We start from the raw sequence: 25,257 nt of genomic DNA, 5'->3' as shown, positions 1-25,257 counted from the left end.
GTTAGTTGGAACTAACACATGCAAGATGATTACTTAGGTGTGTCTTGTCTCTAAATAGCTAGATACTAGCCAGGAACTACTAGCTCAAGAGGTATCAAAATGGTGTAATAAACCTAAGGTCATGGGTTCCATTCTTGCAGATAATAGTGCAACACCTCATATGATGTATGCTGTAAGAAGTTGAATATGACTCCACTTGGTTGGTCTTGAAGATGGATGTTGTAATGAGACTTGTATAAATGCACGGTCAAAGGTTTGGATGCCCCTTAACCACAAGTATCAATGTAAGCCCCAATATTCAATTAATACAAAATTGTTTTGTATCTAAGGTTGGTTACACACCAAGTGACAGAAGGCTTACCCTTGCCTAGAGTGTAGGCATACATTTTTTGAGACTGGTTGCGAACATGGGTGCCATACTTTTACACACCAAATGGACACAGTTTGCAAAAAAATAAAAAATAATAAACTTGTAAATTTTTGATTGGTTGGAAATGCAAAAATTGCATCCTTGTCCGCCACTTTATAAAGTGGGTGAGGGAGACTCCTCTTCCAAAAGTAGACAGGGAATTCACCTACTTAGCAAGTAAACAACAAATTATGTCTTTTCCAATGTGTAAAGTATTGTAAACGTCCAACCCTTAAATAAGTGTTTTAATTAGTTAAAGCTTATAAATTGGATGTGTGTAACCAGCTTAAAATAGCTAGGGAGTGCCCAAATAAGAGAACTTAACAAACAACATTCTATCGATGCCTTTCCGGCAGAAAGTCTTGAGGTCTTGTGAGGTTAGTGAAGCTGTCCCAATGGTATGCTAAGCCCGTTCGTAAAACATCATTAAAAAAACCCTTCGAATCTTATTTTGTCATGCGATTGGTGCATCTGTAAAACTAGAATGGCGCTGAAATCATCAAGCAGCGAGACACAGATTGCAGAGGAAGGAGCTGCAGCTGTGGAGGCGCTGAAGAAGAAGAAGAAGGATGGGCCTGACGATGACAATCAACATCTCACCACGGCAATCCGATCTCTCTTTGCCAATATCGCCACGCTTGTGCAATCCCAGCTCCAGGTTTGTTTATTTCCTTCAATGCAGAATCGAGAGACTTAATCATATGGCCGGATAACAAACTTTGCCATTAATATAGGTTCATCTAAAATTTGGATAGGAGAAAGGGCAACCTAAGGATAAAATAGTGCACAGGAATTTAGAGGAGGAACTGCCTGGACTTCACCTGTGTCAAAAGATAATTCTGTGTTTGTCTTCTTAGGCCTCGGTGATCCTTGCCCTATTCAGCTAACTAGTTTGCCTTACAGCCGTCAAATGTGGAACTTTACAAAGAATAGTGGATATCCTTCCTAGACCGTACTGGATTCTCGAATTGAGTGTGTAGACCTCTAAGGATGCTAAATACCTTGGTGCTAGCTCGTAGGTGATTGAAAGATGTGAGAGATTGAGAAATTGTCATTATAAGGGTAAACTTGGGCAGGACTATGCACAACTTTGGGTATTGTTTGTCAAAAGTGGTGTAGCAATCAAAGCATAGACAAGTGCTGAAATAAACTCTTGAACACAAGACGAAAAAGGAGAAAACAGAAGAACACTGCAAAGGAAGAGAACTTAGAGATATGCTTGGGAAACGGAATCCATATACCAATCATGAGAATGATGCATACAATAGTGAGTCTCTCGCTCCAAGGCATTGACACTGGCTACCTCTCTCCACAGAACCTGTAGGTGATGATGTGTCTGAATGAGGAGGAAGCCGAGTATATAAAAAAGAAAATAATGCCAAAAGAGGGACATGTCGGCCTGCATTTAATGCTGGGCCAGTATAAAATGCCCCAAATAAGCATCATAATAACCATAATAAAATGCCTAAATAACCTAGACACGCTGGTCAGACTCACACATGAGTAGTCTGGACTTCTAATACTCTCTCTCAGACCATGGGTAATCTGATATAAGACAAGGATACAATGATAAATGCTAATTATAGTCCACACAACAAAGAACCATCAGAGTTGAACCATGGATATCCAAGTAGTGGGTGATCAAGCCACCACCAAGGTGCCTCAGAGAAAACCTGATGTTGATGTCAATTGTACCAACTCTTGAAAATAGAGAAGAGTCATAATAGATCTCTGTGTCTGTTAACAATGTCTCATAGTGGCATACAAGACCATCTTGTCAAAAATGCCACTAAAGATATGTGACCATGGATTTATTATCTTTGGCCAAGTCCACTAAAGTGTCTCCTCATGTGAGCTCGAACTAGGAGTCAATCCTGCTCTCTATCAAATAAGAGCCTATCATGAACCTGGATGTCAATCCCAACTCTAGGATTTAAACTTGCCAGACTTTGGTTGATGTATCAGGGATGTTCCTCTTTGGTACTTGTGCACTTGTATACCTGTATAGATCAGGCTTGATTGCCTCATCTCACCACCCTTTCATAGTCCCTCTTTGGCATTGGAGAGTTATGAGGGATGATCGCATCACCTGGACTAGAAAGTAGCAGAGGCAGCGGTCACCAAGCCCTTCCCTTGATCTGAAGAAGCAGATTCCTTTTGTGCTCGAGACGTCTCCTTGGCTAGAGGATCATAGTTGGAGTTTGAGAAAGAAAATGACTCGTCAGAGGAGTCCGCATCTTGCTTCTTCTTCTTCTCCTAGAAAATAGGATTTATGAGCATTGACAAGATGAAACCTTGAAGAAACAAAAAATCATGGCTTCAGCTTTCAGCTCTTATCCTAAAAATGGTTTTCAGAAAGATTTAAAAGGGAAATAAAAGAAGTATGATTCCTTTGAATTAACAAAAGATTCAGACACAGACACATCTTTTTCCAAGCTTTAAAAACATAAAGAAAAAACAAGACAAGAGTTTTTTGCTAACCCTTATGATTTGCCTAAACCAGGTACATTGGGTCTAGAAACTAAGAATCAGGCAAATATGTTTGTACCGCATAAGTTGGAAAGCATGCATCAACCAATAACTGCATCACAATTACTACAATCTTTGGCACCTACAACCACTGTCACTCAACAAACTGGTGAAGAAATGCTAAAGGCATTTACTTAAATGCAGCAAGAGGTCCATTCACTGTGCAAGGTATATCGGAGAATTCTCTCCAGTCAGAAGGAACTAGCAGAAGACACAACTAACATCCTAAGAGAATTGCAAGATATACCTTCTACTTCCCAAGGGAAAGCTACTCCAAAACCTACAGTCTTAGTCAACCAAATCAGGCTACACAAGGAACGAACATTCAAGGTCAATGCCCTAGATACTGGCGGTCCTATCCCCATGATATGTGTTCAGCTAAAAAATATGCCACAGTTTTCCTTGCATATAGACGCTCTACGTGACACAGGTTCAACCATTGCTTCTTTTGAGCTTTTCCCCAAAAACTGCATTAAAGCTACTACACCAATCATAGTGGAGCTCTCGAATAATAAGAAGATCACTCTTATTCATGTAACTCGGGCATATCTTCATTTTGGCAAAATCAAAGTGCTAATTGAAATCCAGCTCATGCACCAAATGCGGTATGATCTTTTGATCGGTACTGATATTTTACAACATCTTGTTTCGTGTACTTTTTGGGTAAATAAATTTGATATTACTTATCAGGACACGAAAGCAGAGCTACCTTTACTTCCCAAGATTAATAGGACAGTTTACTCAATAACTGAAACTACTGGTCATGACAAGACAGTAGCAAGAGAATATTGGATAAAGCAAGAAATGAAGAAGTATGAAGACTAAATTGTGAGATGGAAGGATTGAGGTGCAGCTGAGATTCAGTAGACAGTGTGAGAGTGAGAGACAGAGTGAAGTACGACACCCAAGAGAATAGACTGAAAGAGAGTGTCCAGTAAGTACAAAGTACAACCCTTAAACCTTAGGATTGTAGGGGGTGTTCACACCCGACACACACTAAGTGCCCATAAGTGTGTAACATAAACACATAAGAACATACGACAATAAGACTATAAGTCTGGGGAAAAAAACCTCTCCTACCGAGAGTAAAAAGTGCCCTAGTGTCCTACTGATCACCGACACTCCCATATGAGCGTAGGCGTAAGTGAGGCGTGAGTCAAATACCCAACAAACCCCCCTGGAGTGAAGAGTGATCAAGAGTACAAGGATCATCCGCCACCAAAGGATATCAAATTTAAAGCATCGCGAAATGCTTCAAATTTGTCACGAGGAAGAGCTTTGGTGAAGATGTCTGCCACATTACTGGTGGTAGGACAATAGACAAGGCTGATATCACCTGCATGTAGTCTCTCTCTGACAAAGTGATAATGGATCTCAATGTGTTTCGTGCGAGCTTGAAACACTGGGTTCCATGCCACTGCAATGGCACTCTGACTATCAGTGAACAAAGGAGTAGGCTCCGTAACAGATACATCCAAATCAGCTAGCAAGCGTCTAAGCCATACGCATTCAACTATGGTAGTGAAAGCTGCCTTGTATTCAGCTTCACATGACGATGTGGCAACAGTGGATTGTTTCTTGCTAAGCCAAGAAATGCAAGAAGAGCCAAGAAAGAAACAATTGCCACTAGTGGAGTGACGTGTATCATAATCACCAGCCCAATCAGAATCACTGTAAGCATGTAATTGCAGTGGTCCCCCCTTGGCATAAAGCAACCCAAGAGATCGAGTACCCTGCAAGTAGCGAAAAACACGCTTGACAGCTTGCCAATGTGACATACGTGGCTGATGCATATACCTGCTCAAAGCTGAAACTGCAAACTGTATGTCCGGCCTAGTGTTGCATAGATAGATAAGACATCCAACTGCAGGAGCATATGTATGTATATCAAACAAATCACTGTCATCATGTAATGACAGTTTCAGTCCAGGTTCCATGGGAGTACAAACTGGCTGGCAATCCTGTAAGCCAAACTTCTCAGGAAGCTGCCCAATATACCTTGACTGTGATAGCCCAATACCTTGAGCATCATGTATGAAATGGATGCCCAAGTAGTAATGCAAAACTCCCAAGTCAGACATGTCAAAAGTTTGCTGCAAATTTTGTTTGAATGCTGAAATCTGATCAGCATGTGTTCCGGTGAGCAAAAGGTCATCAACATAAAGACATATAATCAGCATAGATCCCCTTTCTTTACATACTTAAAGGGTAGACTCAGATGAGCTGTTTAGAAATCCCTGACCAAGCAAGAAAGCATCTATTTTTGCATACCAAGCTCTAGGAGCTTGTTTCAAACCATATAGTGCATTTTTGAGCTTGCATACCAAATGTTCTGAGCCTTCAACTGCAAAACCAATGGGCTGCTGTACATAAACTTCCTCCTGAAGTTCTCCATGTAAAAATGCAGTCTTGATATCTAGCTGATGCACTGTCCAACCATAATGTGCAGCCAAAGCAATCATAGACCTGATGGTCGTCATACGGGAAGTAGGAGCAAATGTCTCCTCATAATCAATGCCCTTTTTCTGTGCGTAGCCTTTAGCTACAAGCCGTGCCTTGTATTTATCAATGGATCCATCTGCTTTCCTTTTCAGTTTGTAGACCCATTTCGTTCCAATGGCTTTCTTCCCAAATGGCAAGGACACCAAATCCCAAGTTTGATTCTTAGTAATAGAATCTAATTCAGCTTTCATTGCTACCATCCAATGCACACTGTGTTGTGCATCCTCATAACATTAAGGCTCTTCATTATCAAAAGTACTTGCTGCCATAATAAACTCCATGGTATGTGCTGAATCATGCAAACGAGTTTGCCTTCTAGTACGACCAGCCATGGGTGCATCCAAAGGACTATCTTGCATAGTCTGCAAATACCATCTAGGTAACTGTCTAGCATCCTGACTGTGTGCAAGCTCTTGCTGAATTTCAGTTTCAGCATGATGCTGAATATTCCGATCAGCCAATGGCTGAATTTCTGCACTTTCCATAGGAGCAGCTGGCTGAACTTTGGGTTTATTTTCTGAAGCTCCAGCTGAATCACCAAAAGTAATGGGCAGCAGCCCTTCAAAAACATCACGGGCAGCCTGAGATGTGTCCAAACCAGCCAAGGATAATTCTGATTTTTCATCAAAAACAACATCCCTGCTGACAAAAACCTTCTTTGTAACGGGATCATAGAGTCTATAGCCTTTGCTTTCATTGCTATATCCCATAAAAATGCACTTAACAGCCTTGTTGTCCAACTTTTTTCTAAGTACCTGTGGAATATGGGCATAGGCAAGACACCCAAAGGTACGAAAGTGACCAACAGAAGGTTTACGGCTGTTCCAAGCCTCAAAAGGTGTAATGGTCTTCAAGGCTTTGGTAGGGCATCTGTTCAAAATATGGCAAACACACATGACTGCTTCCATCCAAAAACTATGAGGCAAGCTTTTTGCCTTCAGCATACATCTGGCCATCTCCATGAGTGACCGATTCTTCCTCTCTGCTACCCCATTCTGCTGTGGAGTATAGGCAGTAGTATACTGATGGACTATGCCCTTCTGCTGCAAAAAGGAATTCAGCATAGAGGACATGTATTCCCCCCCTCGGTCCGAACGGAGAGTCTTAATCTTGCATCCAGATTGATTTTCAACAAGTGCACTGAAAGCCAAAAATGCATCATACACTTCTGACTTCTTTTTCAAACAGTAGACCCAACGAAAACGTGTAAAGTCATCAATGAATGTCACAAAATAATAACAACCGCCCAATGACATGGTTTGCATAGGCCCACAAACATCTGAATGCACCAACTGCAATCTGGTTGTTGCTCTGAAAGCAACATCACGAGGAAATGAGAAACGATGCATTTTCCCTAAAATGCATCCCTCGTATAAGTGCTCAGGAGGTCTCTCCAAGAGAGGTAAGCCATTTAGCATCTGAGTACGCTGCAAAAGCATCAAGCTGCCAAAGTTTACATGCCCCAAACAAGCATGCCATAACTCCGCCTGTATCATAGTAGGAGTAAGAGTGGATGTCAAGTATGCTGTCTGATCTACTGAAAGAGCATCCAACTCATATAAACCATGACACAAAGATCCTGTCAAGACCAAAATCATGCGTTCTTTATCTCTAACCATGCAACGGTCATCATCAAATGTGACCTGCAAACCACAACGTGCCAAAGAAGAAATAGAAAGCAAATTCTTCTTGATTCCAGGCACAAACAAAGCATCCTGCAGGCGGAGAATAGAGCCATCAATGGCTGTGAGCTGAATCTCCCCAATACCACGAACAGGGTATGATGCATTATTGGCACACTGTACCGATTTCCCAACGAGAGGTGCACTAACTGAAGCAAATAAATCTTTGCGAGATGTAATATGTCTAGAAGCACCACTGTCAAAGAACCAAGTGTCAGCATCCTCTGTAGAGCTAAGTGCTCTATCGGCCCAAGAGATGTCATAACTGCAAGTGTAAAAACAATAGTCCCTGTCCACAACAAAGGACGCGGACTCACTAGCAGTGGAAGGACTAGTAGAAATAGACATTCCTGACTCCTTCTTCTCTTTGGCAATGCGCTTCCTGCACTCAGTGATATAGTGGCCGGGCTTCTTACAATAATGACATTTTCCTTTTTTAGCTTGTGTCCCCCCTTGTGTCTGATTCTGTGATGTGCCCGAAGTGCCAGAACTCTGTGGAGCATTTTTCACCTTGCTGTTTTTGCCTTTCTGTCTTGCCACAAAAGCTTGCTCAGAGACTATAGCATCCACACCACTATTTTTCCTTGTTTGCTCCTCCTCTAGAAGCAAACTAACCAGCTGAATAAAAGTGAGTGGGTGCTCAGCAATCCTCATGGTGAGGTTCAATGCAGTATGAAAAGACAAGTACGAAGGAGGTAAGGAATTCAAGGTGGTGGATATCAACTGTGCATCCGAAAAATACTCATCTACATTCATGAGCTGCTCCCTCAAGTCCTGAATCTTATTTAAGTGATCCTACATAGAATCACCCTCATGCATCTTCAAAGTTTCCAACTCTTTCTTCAAGAAAGAGATCCGAGTCTCATTCTCTCCTGCAAACATATGCTCCAAAGTCAACCATGCATCTCGTGAAGAAGATGCCGAACGAATGTGAGGGATGATGGTGTCAGAGTGCAGCGGTGCGGAAGCGTAGGACTGAGAGTGAGAGAACGCAGAGAGAGAAGGGAGAGAAAGAGACAGTGGACGATGAAGATCTGCTGTATAAAGAATGCTGAATACAAAGATATACACGGGCGCAGTGCGCTGGACTGCGTGTCTCCACCTCGACGATGCGACCTGCTGTCCACCTCGAAGTCTGCTGCAGTCTGCACTGTCTGCTGTCTGAAATCTGTGAACAGAGACAGAAATCTGCACGGCACCGGTCTGTAATCTGCGACAGAGAATAGTGGCCAGACTGCTGAAAACGTCAGCAATAAATAGGCGAAAAATCACCTAGAACGGGGCTCAAAAATGGGGCGCAGCCTGATAAAAATGGCTGCAGGCAGTCGGACTGCCACGTGGCAGTCCGACTGCACAGTCCGACTGTGCAGCTGGTCCGACTGCTGGACCAGCTGTGCTGCTGCCTAAAAAAAAACAGGCTATGAACTCTACACGGGCCCAGCGAGGAGGAGGCCGAACCTCCCCTCGTCGTTCTCCATCAGTAGAAGACTCTGGAATGTCCACCGGTGGTAACTCCTCAGAAGGATCCGGTGGAACAGTAGACTCTGTGTCAGAAACAGAATCATAATCAAACGGCACAGGCTCCAGTGGAACTGTAGAAGGAGCCAAACTCTCCCCTGGATCTCCAAGAACGGGATGCTCCTCACCCGTTGAAGAAGCCGGAACCTCCACAAACCGCACATCACGGCTAGTATATACATCCCGCTTGACGGGATCATACAGTCGGTAGCCTTGGGACTGGGAGCTGTAGCCAACAAATACCTGTTTTCGGGAAGCCGCTTCAAATTTGTCACGGTGAGCCTTGGGAATGTGAACATAGGCATCACACCCAAAGACCCGAAAGTAAGAAACATCTGGCTTCGTCCCAAAATAAGCCTCAAATGGAGTCATCCCTTCCACGGCCGAAGTAGGGGATCGATTAAGGATGTGGACTGCAGTAGCCACAGCCTCGGCCCACAGAACCTGAGGGGTCTGTCGGTGCTCCATCATGGTGCGCGCCATCTCGATCACACTGCGGTTCTTCCGTTCTAGAATACCATTTTCTTGAGGAGTATTGGTATTGGCAAACTCCTGGTGAATTCCTCTATCTGCACAAAACCGAGCAAATTCATTAGACACAAATTCACCTCCCTTGTCGGATCGCAAGGTCTTCAACTTCCGGCCTGATCGGTTCTCCTCAAAGAGAAGCCAATCCTTAAAGTGCGAGAAAGCTTCTGACTTTAGTGCCAAAAAATAGGCCCATGTCATCCTGCTGTAGTCATCCACGATCAGCATGAAGTACGAGCTCCCACGCAGGGACTCATTCCTCATAGGGCCACATAGATCCGTAGATACTAGCTCCATCGGTGAAGTAGACCGCCGCGAAGCTGTGTGGGGAATGGCATCCCGATGCTGCTTCCCCCGTATGCAGGAGACACATGGCTGCTGGCTCACCACTATATCCGGCAACCCTCGAACAAGCTGTCCACGTGACGCCTTCCGAAGATAGTCATAGTTCAGGTGACCAAACCGAGCATGCCATAACTCAGACTGTGACTGTGAGGTAAGAAGAAGAGAAGAGAGGGCAGTGGAAGACTTCAGTTTGTAAATGCCGTTCTCCTCATATCCAGATGATAGAACCTTCCTCGATTCACGATCAAGGACTCGCACAGTAGAACTGTCAAATTCCACCAAAAGACCAAGGGAGCAAATCTTATGAACTGAAAGGAGATGGTACCCCAATCCTGGTACATGCAAAACCTCTGAGGTATGGGTGCCACCTCGTCCATCCGGAATAAGCTGCATCTTACCCCGACCTGCAATAGAAACTGAAGAGCTGTCTCCAATGAGAACCTGCCCACGCGAAGGTCGCAGCTGGGCAACACCATCTGATGAAGGAGTCATGTGCCGTGAGGCACCACTATCAATAATCCACTCTCGAGATTGGGGAGCCGCCATCGCAGCATCAGAAGCATTCGGTGAAGCGTCCTCAATGACAACTAAATGTAGAAATGCAGCTGATGAGGGTGCAGCCACCACTCCAGAATCCTTGGTTTCCTTCTTCTTGGTGTCCTTCGAGTCTTTGTCAGGGCAATCCTTCTTCCAATGGCCAGTCTTTCCACAAATATGGCATGTGGAGTCTTTTTCCTTGTCCTTCTCCTTGTCCTTCTTGGACTTGTTATCCCCCTTCTTCTTCTTTTGGTCCTTCCCCTTCTTCTGAGAGGCTTGATTTGTCAACGCCTCCGTCTTGGAAGCATTCTGTCCCTTTAACTGTTCCTCTTGGTCCAAGACCATAGGAACCAACTCTTCCCACCGAAGAGTAGACTCTCGCCCTGAAGCAATAAGGGCAGAGTAAAATGTACCGAATCGTGGCGGCAACTGGGACAAGAGTGTAATCGCCATGTCTTCGGAGGAAATTGGCTTCCCCGCATTCTGAACCTGCATCTGTAGCTGCCTTAGCTTGTTAATGTGTTCCCGTAGCGAAGAAGACTTATTGACGGACAAGGTCCGCATCTGTACCTCCAAAGAAACCCTCTTCATCAGGGTCATCCGATTGTACATTTGATCAAGCTCCAGCCATATCTCACGAGCCACCGTCAAGTGCTCGATGTGAGCGATCACGGCTGTAGTGCATGATAGAAAGAGAAAGGATCGAATCCTGGTATTCAGTTTGTCCCAATGAGACTGGGCCCTGGCCAACTCCGCACGAGCATCGGAAGAGAGTTTGGACTCATCTCTTACCGAAGGCCGGTCAATATCCTCCTGTACCAACTCCGCCAAATCATAGGACTCAAGGATGGCCAACATCATAACGCGCCAAATGCGGTAGTTGTCGCCGTCGAGCTTCTGATCTGTAGGAAGAGCCGGTAAGACAGGCACCTTCCGGTCCATAATCGCCTGGAACTCCAAGTCCATCTCTGTAGACATCTTCACCTGCAATGCCTTCTCAAACGCAAAAGCAACCCCCTCTGACTGAGTAAACTCAGCCTGCTAAGGCTCTTCCGCGTCCCGAAGCTTCTTCACCCGCCGGAGGCGATGAAAAAGCAGAACGTGCACTTTTAGGTTGAAAACTCAAACTTTCTCCGCGTAAAACAGCAGTAAACAGCAGCAAATCCACCACCTGTACTCCTTTCCTGTGCGCCCACACTCGTTTCAGCCTTGTTCCAAGGCGCAGCCCTCCTGTCTGCCCTTAAACGCAAAAAACGCAAATTTGTGTCGCGATGGAAACTCCTCTTCAGGTTGATTCTGCGCTCAGTCAGCCCTCAAACACTGCTCTGATACCATGTCAGAGTGCAGCGGTGCGGAAGCGTAGGACTGAGAGTGAGAGAACGCAGAGAGAGAAGGGAGAGAAAGAGACAGTGGACGATGAAGATCTGCTGTATAAAGAATGCTGAATACAAAGATATACACGGGCGCAGTGCGCTGGACTGCGTGTCTCCACCTCGACGATGCGACCTGCTGTCCACCTCGAAGTCTGCTGCAGTCTGCACTGTCTGCTGTCTGAAATCTGTGAACAGAGACAGAAATCTGCACGGCACCGGTCTGTAATCTGCGACAGAGAATAGTGGCCAGACTGCTGAAAACGTCAGCAATAAATAGGCGAAAAATCACCTAGAACGGGGCTCAAAAATGGGGCGCAGCCTGATAAAAATGGCTGCAGGCAGTCGGACTGCCACGTGGCAGTCCGACTGCACAGTCCGACTGTGCAGCTGGTCCGACTGCTGGACCAGCTGTGCTGCTGCCTAAAAAAAAACAGGCTATGAACTCTAACAGATGGACCGCTGAACTGCCAGAGGAATCAGCGACAAGGCCTGTGCATCACGTGTATCCCAAGCTTTTTGAGCTGCAGTTCTTGGAGGAAGTGGCTGAGGTGGATCGGGCTGAGGTCCCCGTTATCCACGTGCGCCATGGGGAGGAGGAGTAACGGGAGCTACAATTCTTGGCCACTAATACATTCTTCATCATGAATGACCATAGCGAATAATTGTTTCCGTCCAATCTGTCTTCCTTGGATACATACGTAAAGACATCACCTCCCTGATTTGCCATGATGACAAATTTCCAAAGACAAATGAGCAATGTCAAAGCAGTATGGACTGGAAATCTGCAAATTTCCAGAAATTGCAGCAAACACACTTCTGCAATTAATGTGCAAGGGCGTACTTTGTCAAAAACTGTCTTTTAATACACGCTTCCCAAGGTGCAAACAGTGCTTAGCAACACTATTATATTAAACTCCCCAAAATTTTTGCCAAAATGTCTGTCAAAACATTCTTTCTGTGACTGTATCAGCAGTTCATATGCAACTGTCCTCAAAATACACAAAATCCCCAAAAAATCTGATGATCCAGTCTAAAAATTTGCATCAAATTTATCGCATACCTGTATTCTGTGCTGTGCTTGCCGCGTATGAACCTCCTCTTCCAGAACTTTGTTCTGGACTAAAAATAAAAATTTTTGTTAAAAAATGTACCTGACGTGGCCTGCAGGCTGACGGGGCAGTGTGGCAGGTTGCTGTCAGAGTGGGTGGACGGGATGTCTGCAACTGTCAGAGCGGGCGGACAGGACGGGTTTCGTGACGTCTGCAACTGGCGGCGCAAACTGACAGTCGGGCGCAATCTGACGACTGACGTGGCGCCTGACGGCTGACGACGAGCAGGCGACTGACGATGAGCTGGAGGCTGACGACGTCTGACGGGCGGGCAGCGTTACTCACAGTTGGGGCGTGTAGAAGTTGGCGGGGCGTGTAGCAGTTGTCGGGGCGTCTGGACAGGGACGATGCAGCAAGCGAGGGCTAAGGCAGGCAGGGGCTGTTGACGGACAGCACTGGCGAGTTGGAGGCTAACGACTCCCAGGCCTGCTGGCAACTGACGAGTGGGAGGCTGGTGTCGAGTAGATCTGATGGCGACTGACGAGCGCCCTGTGCACGCTGAGCAGACGCAGGGCTGAGGCAGCTGAGATGGCGGCTCTTGCAGGTGCATTGGAAGCACGCAGGTACAGGGGGAAACTGACGGGGGCTGCAGACAGTGGGAGCTTCAGTCTGCAGACTGCAGACTGCTCGGATACCAAATGTGAGATGGAAGGATCGAGGTGCAGCTGAGATTCAGTAGACAGTGTGAGAGTGAGAGACAGAGTGAAGTACGACACCCAAGAGAATAGACTGAAAGAGAGTGTCCAGTAAGTACAAAGTACAACCCTTAAACCTTAGGGTTGTAGGGGGTGTTTACATAAACACATAAGAACATACGACAATAAGACTATAAGTCTGGGGGAAAAAACCTCTCCCCGAGAGTAAAAAGTGCCCCAGTGTCCTACTGATCACCGATACTCCCATATGAGCGTAGGCATAAGTGAGGCGTGAGTCAAATACCCAACATAAATCAAGAGCATGCAAGAAAGACTTTAACAGTTCATGCATGAAGATCCATTGGTCTACAAAGAAAAAATGCAAAGGTTTGCTATTTCTTTACCCATCCATCCAAACGATGTAACAACAAAGGTTGTTCACCAAGGAATGAAAGAAGAAGACTTAACACTCTGTAAAGAGGAAATAAAGTCTTTGCTAGAAAAAGGTTTGATTGAATTGACAAATTCCCCTTGGGCTTGCCAGGCATTTTATGTCAATAAGCATTCGGAAAAAAGCGAGGCAAAAAGAGAATGGTGATCAACTATAAGCCTCTCAACAAATATCTCATAGGACATGGTCACCCTATCCCTTTGAAGGATCTACTTCTCAAAAGAATTAAAAAAAGCCAATGTCTTCAGTAAGTTTGACCTCAAATCTGGCTTTTGGCAACTATCACTAAAAGAGGAAGACAGGTACAAAACGACTTTCTGTGTTCCTTATGGTCACTACTAGTGGACAGTTCTTTCTTTCTGCATTAAGGTTGCGCCAACGAAATTTTCAGAGTGGACAGATTCTATTTTTGGCAATTTTTCTTTTTGCTTAACATACATAGATGATATCTTGGTTTTTTCAGAGACCATCCAAGATTACCTATATCACATTTCCCAGATCGCCACTGCAGTAGAAGAAGTTGGAATGGTACTATCACCTACCAAGTCCCTAATGTTCTAAACTTCAATTGATTTTCTTGGAATTGAAATAACTCAAGGACAGATTAAATTCCAAGATCACGTCTTGAAGAAAATTGTGGATATGCTAGACACCTTAATTTCAGTTAAATAGTTACATCAATTTTTAGGTTGCTTAAACCGGGTAAAATCATCCACTCCCAATGTTGCCACATATTCAAAGGATTTATATCCTTTATTAAGAAAAGATAATTTTCATTGGGAACAAATCCATACTTTGGCCGTCTAACATATAAAAAGCCTAATTAGCAATCTTCCTCCTTTAAGATTGCCATTTGGTCATCCGCTCATCCTGTATACAGATGCGTCCGACTCCGGATGGGGAGCCTGTCTTTGTGAAGAAGAACAAGAATCTACAACTCTGTACCCTTGTAGATATACATCCGGGATTTTCTCACCTACTCAGAAAACTCTCTCTCCTACCAAAGAGAAATCCTTGATATGTCATAAATAAAAACACCCAACTGAAATATATGAAAATTCAAATTTTTTAGATCTGACTGTAGTCACTAGTGCTCACAGTCTACTGCCTAGGCTCTAGTAAAACTCATGATCAGAAGAGGACGATGATGAGGCTGAAGAGAGCATGTCTCCATCCGCCACAACATTGCCATCGTCGTCAAACTCTGGCTCTACCATCACAGGGCCTGTAGCCTGGACTGCATCACCTAGATCCTCCTCCTCCTCAGTGTGAATGAGACGAACTGCCTCATTCGCACGTCGCCGAGGAGTCCGAATGGGTAGCTTCCCTTTGCGAATGCCTTTCCGTCAAGCACTCTCTGGATTTGCAGCTTGCTCACGTAGTGGAATGCTATAAGCACGTGCGCGTGACCTCGTCACACACCTATCCACCTCCTCCATCTCTCTATGAAGCATACGCAAAATCTCCTGCTCGTTCCTAATATGCTGGTCCTCATCTGTGATTGGATGATTCGGATCAGCCACCAGCTTTATACGTGAGGGATCTGCCTGTTCAAGATGACAACATAGCATACATTTGTTAACATTGAACAATAATGTAAATTTTAAATACTAATATAGAGATATAATATTTCAAACATGTAAATAGCTACTAGTTCGAACCTGCTTGGGTGTCCCCAAGGCATGGTAGGCGCGCACAAGCCTCATATTGGCCCTGCAATACACTAACTTCTCCAATTGAGAAGTGCTAAGGCGATTCCGGATCTTTGTATGAATCAAAGAATAAGCACTCCAATTGCGCTCACAAGCACCCGCTGAGCAATCCTGCATTTGCAGGTATCATTGGCTTGATAATTGCCATTGCTACACTTGAGAGAGTGAAAGAGAGAGAGAGAGAGAGCACAGAGAGTGAGTTACCTGTGACAGACGTAGAGCCAAATAAGTCAGACGTGGAAGACCTTGCCGACCATAACTCTGCCACCATGTGAGAGGAAGACTAGTAGCCTTCGAACGCAATGCCACCGCCCGTGAAAATGATGGTCCCAAGTTATTCACGAAGCTGCACATCTCTGCATCTATTTGAAGCTGCTCCTCCTTGTCAAAGATACGTGCGATGAACTTGTCTTTCAGTTGCATGAGATACTGCTCATGGAACAAGCCTGGGGTCTTGTAGAAAGGATGGAGTAAAGCAGCCATCCCATGAATGGGACGACTCATAAACTTCCACCGACTCTCTACAAGAGTCAAGATATCATCTCGACTGCAAAAATCAGCAACATCAAAGTTTAGACACATTGCAAGGCCAATGCATGTGCTGTACTATATAGCCTATGCATTAAAATTTAATAATAAGTAAATAGCATATGCAACCAGCCATAAAGAAGTACAAGAACAAAATCTAGTACTTACCGCTGCTGGGACAAGGCTTGGCATGCTGTGATATGGCTCTTCATCTGCATGAAGAGGTGATAAACTAGATCCAATGTGGAGCCCTCCATGTCCATGACTCGTAGCATCACATACATGGGCTGCAAAGCCACTGTCAAATCCTGCACCTCTGTCCAAAAAGACTCATCTAGGATACGCCTTTGAATGGCTTTGGTCGCCTCTTTTTGTGCATGAGACATGTCCCTCCACTTTGGGTCCACAACTGTCTACAAAAGTGGATCCCTAAGCTTGAAGAGCCTTTGCAACACCAAAAACATGTATGCAAATCTGGTCTTGGAGGGCCACACCATATCTAGATTACTGTGGCTACGAAAGATGGCTAAAGCCTGATGCTTCTTTCGAAAGAATGTGGTCATCCTAGTAGCATTTGAAACTGTGGGCTGCACCCAAGGTAGTTTGCCTATGTCCTCCATAAGCAAGTCTAGACAATGGGTTGCACATGGAGTCCACACAATGTGTGGGAACTCCGCCTTCACCATTTTTCCCATTGCCTTGCAGTTGGATGCATTATCTGTAACAACTTTGACCACATTCTCTTTACCAATCTCCATGATGGCTGTACGAATATGCCCATAGATAAACTCACCTGTGATCTTCTCTCCTGCCTTCCCTGCATCTACAACGCGCAAGAAGTAAGTACCAAGACAAGAGGAGACAAGTATATTTATGATATGCCGCCTGCGTATATCACTCCATCCATCAGAGATGATGGTGCATCCAAATTGCTGCCAGCCAGCTTTCACTGGGACCAATGCCTTATCTATTAAGGCCTTTTGCTCGTCAAGTACAGTGGTGCGCATTTTTTTGTAATCCAGCCCACACCATGAATCTGTAGCACTAGCACCATAGTGACAGGAAACGGCCGGAACGGCCCCTCGGCACGCAGAATCGCCGTCCCCGGCATGTTTCCGGCTCGGACCGCGTTTCCAAAAAATGGAACGTTCCCTGTCCCGTTTCAGACAGGGAACGCAGCAGGGCGTTCCCTGCTGCGTTCCCTGTCTGAAACATGATAGGGAACGCCACGTGGCAAGTGCCTGCGCCCAGTTTTCGCCCGCGCCCTGTATTCGTCTTCGCGCTGTTCTGTTTCGTTCCGTCTGCATTCCGTCTGCTCCCGCCTGCGTCCCGCCTGCTCCCGCCTGCACCCGCCTGGCCCATTTCTCCTGCTCCCGCCTCAGCTTGGCCCAGTTCTCCTGCCCCTAGGCCCAGCCACCTTCTTCCTTCTCTTTCCTCTCTTCCTTCTTCTTCTTTCTCTTCTTTCTCCTCCCACCTCCAACCTCTTCCTTCTCTTCCTTCTTTTTCTTTCTCTTCTTATTCTTTCTTCTCTTCCTTCTCTTCTTCCTTCTACCTTCTCTTCTTCCTTCTACCTTCTCTTCACTTCTCCCTTCTCTTCTTCCTTTTTCCATGAACCTTCTTCTTCTTCTCCCTTCTCTCCCTTTCCCTTCTCTCTCGACTCTTGAGTGAGTCTTGACTCTTGAGCCTTCTCCCTTCTCTCGAGCCTTCAATAATCAATTTTCAGTCTTCAAATTTTCCTTCTCTCGACTCTTGAACCTAAGGCCTTCAATTTTCAGCCTGAAATCATAAATGGCTTCATCTTCCCGCCCCGCTCGTCGGGTTGGTGGTCGAGGAAGAAGGTCTGATGATTGGTCATGGTGGGAAGAAGTAAATGCTGACCGCCCTTTGAGTGGTGGAGGATCTCGACCATGGACTTGCAAGCTTTGCCCATACAAGCGAACTAGTGGAGCAAACAAGGTAATCCATTGAGCCGAGCATTTGTATTTCAAATTTTTATTGATTTTAATTTTTCAAAGTTACTTAAATATTAGAATATGGACTACCAATTGCCACTTGTTCCATTTTAAATTTTAATATTTATGCATAATCAGGTCCGAGCTCATCTCCTACATGAGCCAAATTCAGAGGTGCAGTTTTGTCCAAATGTGACCTTGGAGAAGCAAAGGGAGCTTCGTGACCGTGTAGCAGGTCAACAAGCTTATCTTGCATCTAGACCACGACGTGTTGCAGTTGACCCTGCAACTTTTGTGACACCATCCCCATCAGATGTATCTAGAGCAGGGTCAGTATCAGGAAGTGCTACCTCCACACCTACTACAGGCATTGCATCGGCCATGGCATCAACAACGCCACATGTTGCACGCAGACAAAGCACACTTGATGCTAGTTGGGATCCCAAGAAGAAGGAAGAGGTGGATACATCAGTGGCACGCTTTTTTTATCATGACCACATTCAGTTTCGTGCAGCCAGGTCAGAGTATTTTAAATTGATGTGCAAGAAGATTGGTGAGTATGGCCCTTCGTATGTACCTCCATCATCAGAGACCTTACGCACCACTTTGCTCGACAAGGAAAAGCGCCTTGTTGAGCAAGCAGCAGTGACTAGAAAGAGCATGTGGGCTAAAAATGGAGTTTCCTTGATTGCTGATGGTTGGAGTGATATACGCAAGCGATCCATTCATGGTATGGTTGCTTATTCTCGTGGGGAAATGTATTTTATATCTTCACATGATGCATCGGGAACAGGAAAGTCAGCAGATGTACTTGCAGCAGAGTGGGTTACAGGTGTTGAGCTTATTGGCCCAGAGCATGTTGTGGGATTTGTTGCAGATGGAGAGCCTGCAAATAGGGCAGCAGGTGCTATTATTCAGGGATATTATCCACATATCACAGTTTCATATTGTATGGCTCATTGCTTGAACAACCTACTAAAGGATATTGGTAACCTGTCATGGATTGCACCTGTCATAGAGCAAGGAGCTCAAATGGTTAGCTTTGTTTTGAATCACCAATTTCTTCGCCATCACTTTTCTTTGCGGTCGAAGAAGACACTTTTAAAATACTCTGATACTAGATTTGCCTTTAACTTCTTGATGCTAGGCAGGTTAAGAGAATGCAGTGGTGCCTTGAGGTAGTTATTTCTTAGTGATGAGTTTACCTCATCAACATTGGCAGATACTCCTACAGGTATCTTATGCTTGGAGAAAGCAAATAACTCCACTTTTTGGGATGATGTAAAGCTGATAGATGCTATGGTATCACCCATTGTACATTTATTGAGGGTTATGGATGCTATGCAACCTTGCATTGGCAAGGTATATGAGGCTATGGACAGGTTGAATGAAAAGTTGCAGGAGTTGGCACCAAATGATGAGGCGTATGAGAAAATACACCATTTAGTTGTGACGAGGTGGAACTCCTATAGCTCACCCATGCATGCAGCTGCATTTGTTGTGGATCCTGAGTTCCAGGGCAAGGGTCAAGAGAATGACAGTGAGGTTATGGATGCATGGAGAGTTATATTGTCTCGTCTAGTGCCTGATCATGGCACTAGACGAAAGATCAGAGATCAGCTTTCATGTTATAGGACCTTTCGGGGTTCTTTTGGTTGTGGGGATGCACAGGAGGATCGTTGTAAGATTGGGGCAGCTTTGTGGTGGGAGGACTATGGTTCGGATGGTCCTGAGTTGCAGCAACTAGCCATCCGTATTTTGAGTCAGTCAGTTAGCTCCTCTTGTTTGGAGCAATTGTGGAGTACCTACGCTCACATTGCTTCAAAGAAGAGGAACCGTCTTGGTGTGGAGAGGGCAAACGATCTAGTATTCGTTAGTGCTAATTTGAGGATGTTATGTAACAGTATGACAACAAAGCCTGATCCATTCACAGAGTGGGAGATGCAGCAAGAAGAGGAGACACATGCTGATGTTGAGGGAGATGCAGCAATTCATGGTACACATGATGATGAGGCTGGCACTTCAGGAGTGGCTAGAGCAGCCTCAGAGCCCCATCATGATCTTTGATTTAGCTTACTTATCACGAGTCTCATGATACATGATACATTTACATTATATATGATATTATGATCATTGATGACACTGTGACACTTGGGTTGTTGACAGTTGTGCCATGTCGATATTATACTTGTACTTGAGTCTTGCAGTCTTGCAGTTGCCCTTTGGGCTATTTTGGCATACGGCATGCCGCATTTTGCTTTAGTCTAGAGATTAGACTTTATATTTGCAGTCTTTTGGGGCAATGAGCATGTTCTTTCAAAGATTAGACTTCAATTTCACATTTGTAATCTTTTAAGTTTTTTGGCAATGGTACCATAGGCATGTTCTTTTAGCTTAGACTTTTAAGTTTAGTTCATTGTTCATTGTTTTATCATTTATGATTTTTGGCATATGTATTATGGATTTTATTATTTATAATTGAATAGCTTATCTCTTGAGCCTTGTAAGTTGTAATTCAATTTCTAATGAGTAGTTTTAGAATAATGCATGATATCTTAAAGTTAAAACTTAAAACTTAAAATGATTTGTCCTTGTGGATTATATACCTTGGTTTTAAGTTTTAACACTCCAGACTCCCAGAGTCCACATGGATTATCAGTGAAATATTAAATTTTTTTCATGAATTTTGATTTTTTAAATGCCGTTCCCGTTCCCACGTCCCCGTTCCCTAGGTTTGGCGTTCCCGTCTCCGTCCCCGTTCCTGTTCCCCGTTCCCGTTCCCCGTTTCATGTTTCTATGACTAGCACCCACTTGGGCAATGGCCCTAACCATCCTCTTCCACTGCTCAGTCCTTAAGACATTGAAACTGATGTTGCACTCAATGAGAGTGCGAGCAATCTCCATCTCAGCCACCTTTTGACGCTCTCTCACCCAAGACTGAGAATGCATACATGAAGGCAAGGTGGTTTGCCTAGGCACATGCAGATCATTAGAACCTTCCTCCTCCTCCTCCTCCTGCATGACACGAGCCCTCTTCCTACTAGCAGATGGCTGCTCTGAGGCAACGGGCTGACACACAAAACTCTCCTCTACTTGTGTAGGAGGATCACCAAACTCCCCAATAAGAGCATCGTGCAAGGCGTCTTGTGTTTTCTGGGATCCTTGGCCTTTTGCTGCTGCCCCCATTGCTGGGAAGTTCTCAGCAATCAACTTTTCTCGGACAGCTTTTGGCACCTTCTTGCACGCGCTACAGTTGTTTGTGCAATTGATGCCCGTCAAATGCTTCACCACACGCGTAATTGTACTGGTCAATGTGAAATTGCAGAATTTGCATGACCACCTGCAACTACCTGAACTAGCTTGCCCGGGAGTGTTGACGATATGGAGTATATTGGTATACTCCTTCCAATAGGGATTGACTGGTTTCGGCATGATGGCTCTTGGAGCAAGATAAGAGAGAAAAACATCAGTAAATATGTGCGCACGCGTGCACAAGAATCAACGCGAGCGAGCGTGCACGTGCGCGAGAGAGAGAGAGAGAGAGAGAGAGAGAGAGAGAGAGAGAGAGAGAGAGAGAGAGAGAGAGAGAGAGAGAGGCTCCAGCATGCATGAATGTGAGCCCACAGAGAGAGAGAGAGAGCGCAGAGAGAGAGAGAGACAGAGAGAGACGAGACGTACCTGGTCTGTGCACGCTGGTGCCTCCTGTAGCTCACGTAACCTGCAAACATTGAAACAGTGAACACGTTTGGGGCTTTTGTCTCAATTTACCTAGGAAAATCCACAAATAACCAAGCGATGCAGAAATCGTTAGGCACATTATGTTTTGGGCCCCAAAGTTTACATGAAAAAAATGATTACGTTTTTTATGTTTCATACGTACACAAAACATACGATCAGTACGTATCGTACGGTAACGATCCGCACGTACGTACTGAACCTACCTTGAGGCAGGTGAACACATTTTGGGCATGTGCATTAAAAGAGAGAGAGAGCAATACTTGTTGTTTCTCTCATAGGACAAATACATTAGCAAAGTACTTGACGGGTTTAATATGGTTGATGCTAAGCCTCTTGGTGTGCCTTTACCGTCACATACAAAGCTTAGCAAAGCTGATGGCCCAAAGAATGATGCAGCTGCCAATGCTATGAAGGATATACCTTATGCATCAGCTTGTGGATCTTTGATGTATGCCATGGTTGCAACTCGGCCTGACATTGCTCATGTAGTGGGAATTGTTAGTAGATTCATGTCTAACCTTGGCAAGTCACATGGGAAAGCAGTGAAATGTATCTTCAAATATTTAAAAGATACACAAGAGAAGTGGAAAGGGTACACTAGAGTTGTGGGAATTTTGTGATTCGGACATGGTAGGAGATCTTGATACTAGGAAATCTACCAGTGGGTATGTCTTTACTTTGGCTGGTGGGGCCAAGGTTATAGAAAATTATGGCACTGAGTACTACAGATATTGAATATATTTCAGCCACAGAAGCTTCTAAGGAAGCTATTCGGCTTGGCCATCTGGTCAAGGATTTTGGTCTTTCTTTAGTACTCCAGTGCTTGGTTGTAATAGCCAGAGTGTAGTATGTCTGGCTAAGAATACCATGTTCCATGTATGTACAAAACACATAGATGTTCGGTACCACTTCATTCGATAGGTCTTGGATGATGATCTTGTTACACTGACTAAGGTCATAACCCAAGATAACCTTGTAGATGTTCTCACTAGGAGTCTCGCAAAGGCTCAGCATGAGCATTGCATCCCATTAGTGGAAGTTGGTTAGCTTAAAGGTACCACTTTGGGCCTTTAAGTGGGAGGTTGTTGGGTGTCAAGTCCCTTCATGTTGGGTGTAACGGGTGTGAATCCACCCTTATTGTACTGGAACATATAAATACATTCTTTATTCTTTGTGTACCATCACAATTTGGTACACATATCTTTGCGTTCACTCTCTCCCACACTCAACACTATTGCTCGTACTTCTGACCTGCACTTCTATTGCGCACTCTACACTTCAGTGCTCACCAATGAGATGCAAAGTAGTGTGCTACATGATGCGAATGCACGTGTAGTAGGTGCCACTTGGATAGTGTTACTCGTGGGGAAAATTTTCACATGCCCAAGTGTCCTAGTGCAAAGATAATGATGATCATGCAATACAAAGGGGCGGTACAAAAGGGAAGGGAGGCTGATGTCGAAGACAAGTGCCGAATCGTGTAGAATACCAAGAAAGGGTAGGAACCCCCTCTCAACCTTAGATGTCGAGGTTGAAGAAGGAAGAGGAGCTTGATGTCGGTCTTCGTGTGGTGCTGAACCACTTGATGATAGATGAAGATGAGGATGAAGCATTCTACCTCGAAGAGCAAGGTAGAAGTCACCGTTGCAGACAATTGGTATGCAGATATATGAAAAATCATTTCATATCTGGCCATTTTTTGGGTTGAAAAAAACGGCTTCTGACTGGTCAAAATTGCTGCATTTTGCCGGTGAAGTCTTTTTCTGTAGTCTTGACACTTTCTCTTACGAATTACCTGCATGTGTAACCTATGTGCTCAAGCCTTAACCTGTTCATGTGGAGCTAGCAAGATCAATCATCAACCTATGCATTGTGCAGAACTAGGGCATTGTGTGTAGAAATTCAAATTCTTGACCCTTGACCCTTCAATCTCTTGGGTTGTTTAGAGTCTAGAGTACTATGATATAATATGAGTCATAACATTTTGTGATCTTAGTGGGCTGATTATAATCTCAAAATTCATATAGCCCCCTTGTAAAATTTCAATATCTTTTATGCTTGTTTTTTGAAATGTGAGCTTTGTTGAAATGTTTACAATTCATATTAAGGTTCAACTTATCGTTCTTATATTTTTTTAGTTTTTGAAGAAAAAAATTAGGGCAGTGTATGATTCAGCCTGGGGGTTTGAATCATACTTCAGTCATACTTCATACCCGTACACATATGGAAGTATGAAATGTATGTTATCAACTATGACCAAAACTAGTGAAGAAAATGGATCTATGGTAGCATGTTTACATCTTATTGGTGAAGCCAAATTATAGTGGAAATAGTAGTCCTCTCCATTGATAGATGTGATCAGGGTGAGCTAGACGAGGGTCTAGCTCTGGCAAAGGCTCTAGACCAATGACTAGGTCCCAAAGACCTTGAGATTCAAGCACTTGTTGCATGAAGGTCAACCAAGTGGTGAAATTCAACCCCGTTAAAACGAGTCTTATTCATGAAGGCATTCTTAGCCATAGCAATAGGAGGGGTAGTGTTGCAGGACAGGAGGTAGGGGAGTGGAGTATACTTGGGAATTAATCCTAGAGTGCCCACCATGCATGTGTGAAGTGTGCACAGTGGATCCAAAAGTGGGGATGGACGGCATGGTGACTGCATGAGTAAATGCAGATGGCATAAAGCCTCATAGGGTGTGCATACATGGAAGGCCTTTTGCTAGACAGTTGTGAATTGAGAGCACTTCTAGATGAATGCCTCCTTGACAGAGTCCTAGATGTCCACTATCCATTTGCTTAAGAGGCATTAGGGATGGCCCATGTTACACTAGTGTGAATAGGTTCCAATGTGAAAGTTAAACATCTTTACAAGTCTCCAATGAAATAACATTGACACTGTAGCCATCATCAACCAGAATATTCTCAACTTCATTCCCATCTAGCTTTACCCTTGGCTTTTGTCAACGGTTCACCCAAATTGTCTTGAGAGGTTTTGTATATATTTTTTGTAGCTTCAGCTATGCTGAGAGCTCTCACGTTTTTTTTGCTCCATGCGTATTGTTGAGCCCATGTATTACCATGTTTTCTTTGAGCAATATAGTTAGACGCACTATTTATTGCATTGTTTCCTTGTATTCTCTTTGAACAGCAAGCCTACCTCATGTATATTGTGGTATTTTTCTTGATTGTTTTTTTGGTACCTTTTTGTGTGAGGTTATGAGATATACAATAATATAGCTTTGGTTGTAAGGCATGTAGGTGCTACTTCCGCACTCAAGTGTTTTCTTTGACCTTCTCCACTTCTGTGTGAGTCAATATTAGCTCAATATACTTGATTCAATTTGTGTACTTTGCTCAGATACTTTGGTGTGTCCAGGGGAACACAGAAACGTTGGAGCTACTTGAAAGAATGAATCTGCGGACAGCAGATGAGTACAATGAATTTGGAGACTTTGCTGCAGGCTTACGGGTGTTTGTAGAACGCCTGAAGTTGAAGAATGATGGCTTTCAGCAATATAGTCAACAAATTGATGCAATTGAGCAGGAAGTGACAGAACTGGAGGCTGTTATTTCAATGTTGGATAAACACACCAGTAGCTTGGAAGCAAAACTTAGGAAGGCTTACAGCGAACGGCGCATGCCTTGAATCTATTACTCAAACTACTGCTTTGTGTAAAATCATATTAATACAGAGACATTTGTATAGTGTT

The 25,257-nt window shown here is 44.3% G+C and overlaps 1 protein-coding gene and 2 pseudogenes across 3 annotated transcripts; 2 read left to right on the top strand and 1 right to left on the bottom strand.

Annotated features, from left to right (window-relative positions):
* Positions 1-638: 638 nt before the first annotated feature.
* On the top strand, positions 639-25,257 carry BLOS2 (biogenesis of lysosome organelles complex 1 subunit-like protein). Of its 3 annotated transcripts, XM_087687257.1 has the most exons (3): positions 639-786; positions 893-1,067; positions 24,906-25,257. In XM_087687257.1, the coding sequence occupies exons 2-3, from the start codon at positions 894-896 to the stop codon at positions 25,191-25,193; spliced, it is 462 nt and encodes a 153-aa protein (XP_087543383.1). In that variant the 5' UTR covers positions 639-786; position 893; the 3' UTR covers positions 25,194-25,257. The 3 variants fall into 3 exon arrangements, with proteins under 3 accessions (XP_087543383.1, XP_087543384.1, XP_087543382.1); XM_087687258.1 differs by lacking the exon at positions 639-786 and having other exon boundaries at positions 793-1,067; positions 24,924-25,257; XM_087687256.1 differs by lacking the exon at positions 639-786 and having other exon boundaries at positions 793-1,067.
* LOC148030442 (uncharacterized) lies at positions 14,734-21,242 on the bottom strand (annotated as a pseudogene).
* On the top strand, positions 17,596-20,013 carry LOC148030443 (uncharacterized; annotated as a pseudogene).

Source organism: Lygodium microphyllum, chromosome 10 (assembly GCF_053477565.2).
Source record: "Lygodium microphyllum isolate KBCC chromosome 10, Lygodium_microphyllum_v1.1.10, whole genome shotgun sequence".
NCBI lineage: Eukaryota > Viridiplantae > Streptophyta > Polypodiopsida > Schizaeales > Lygodiaceae > Lygodium > Lygodium microphyllum.
This window is presented reverse-complemented; position numbering and strand designations above follow the sequence as displayed.

What these genes read in the sequence shown, in the direction of transcription:
- BLOS2 (XM_087687257.1), top strand. Translation starts at nt 894, where the DNA reads ATGGCGCTGAAATCATCAAGCAGCGAGACACAGATTGCAGAGGAAGGA. An exon ending in TTGTGCAATCCCAGCTCCAG is followed by an intron (nt 1,068 to 24,905) that starts GTTTGTTTATTT and finishes TACTTTGCTCAG; the next exon opens with ATACTTTGGTGTGTCCAGGG.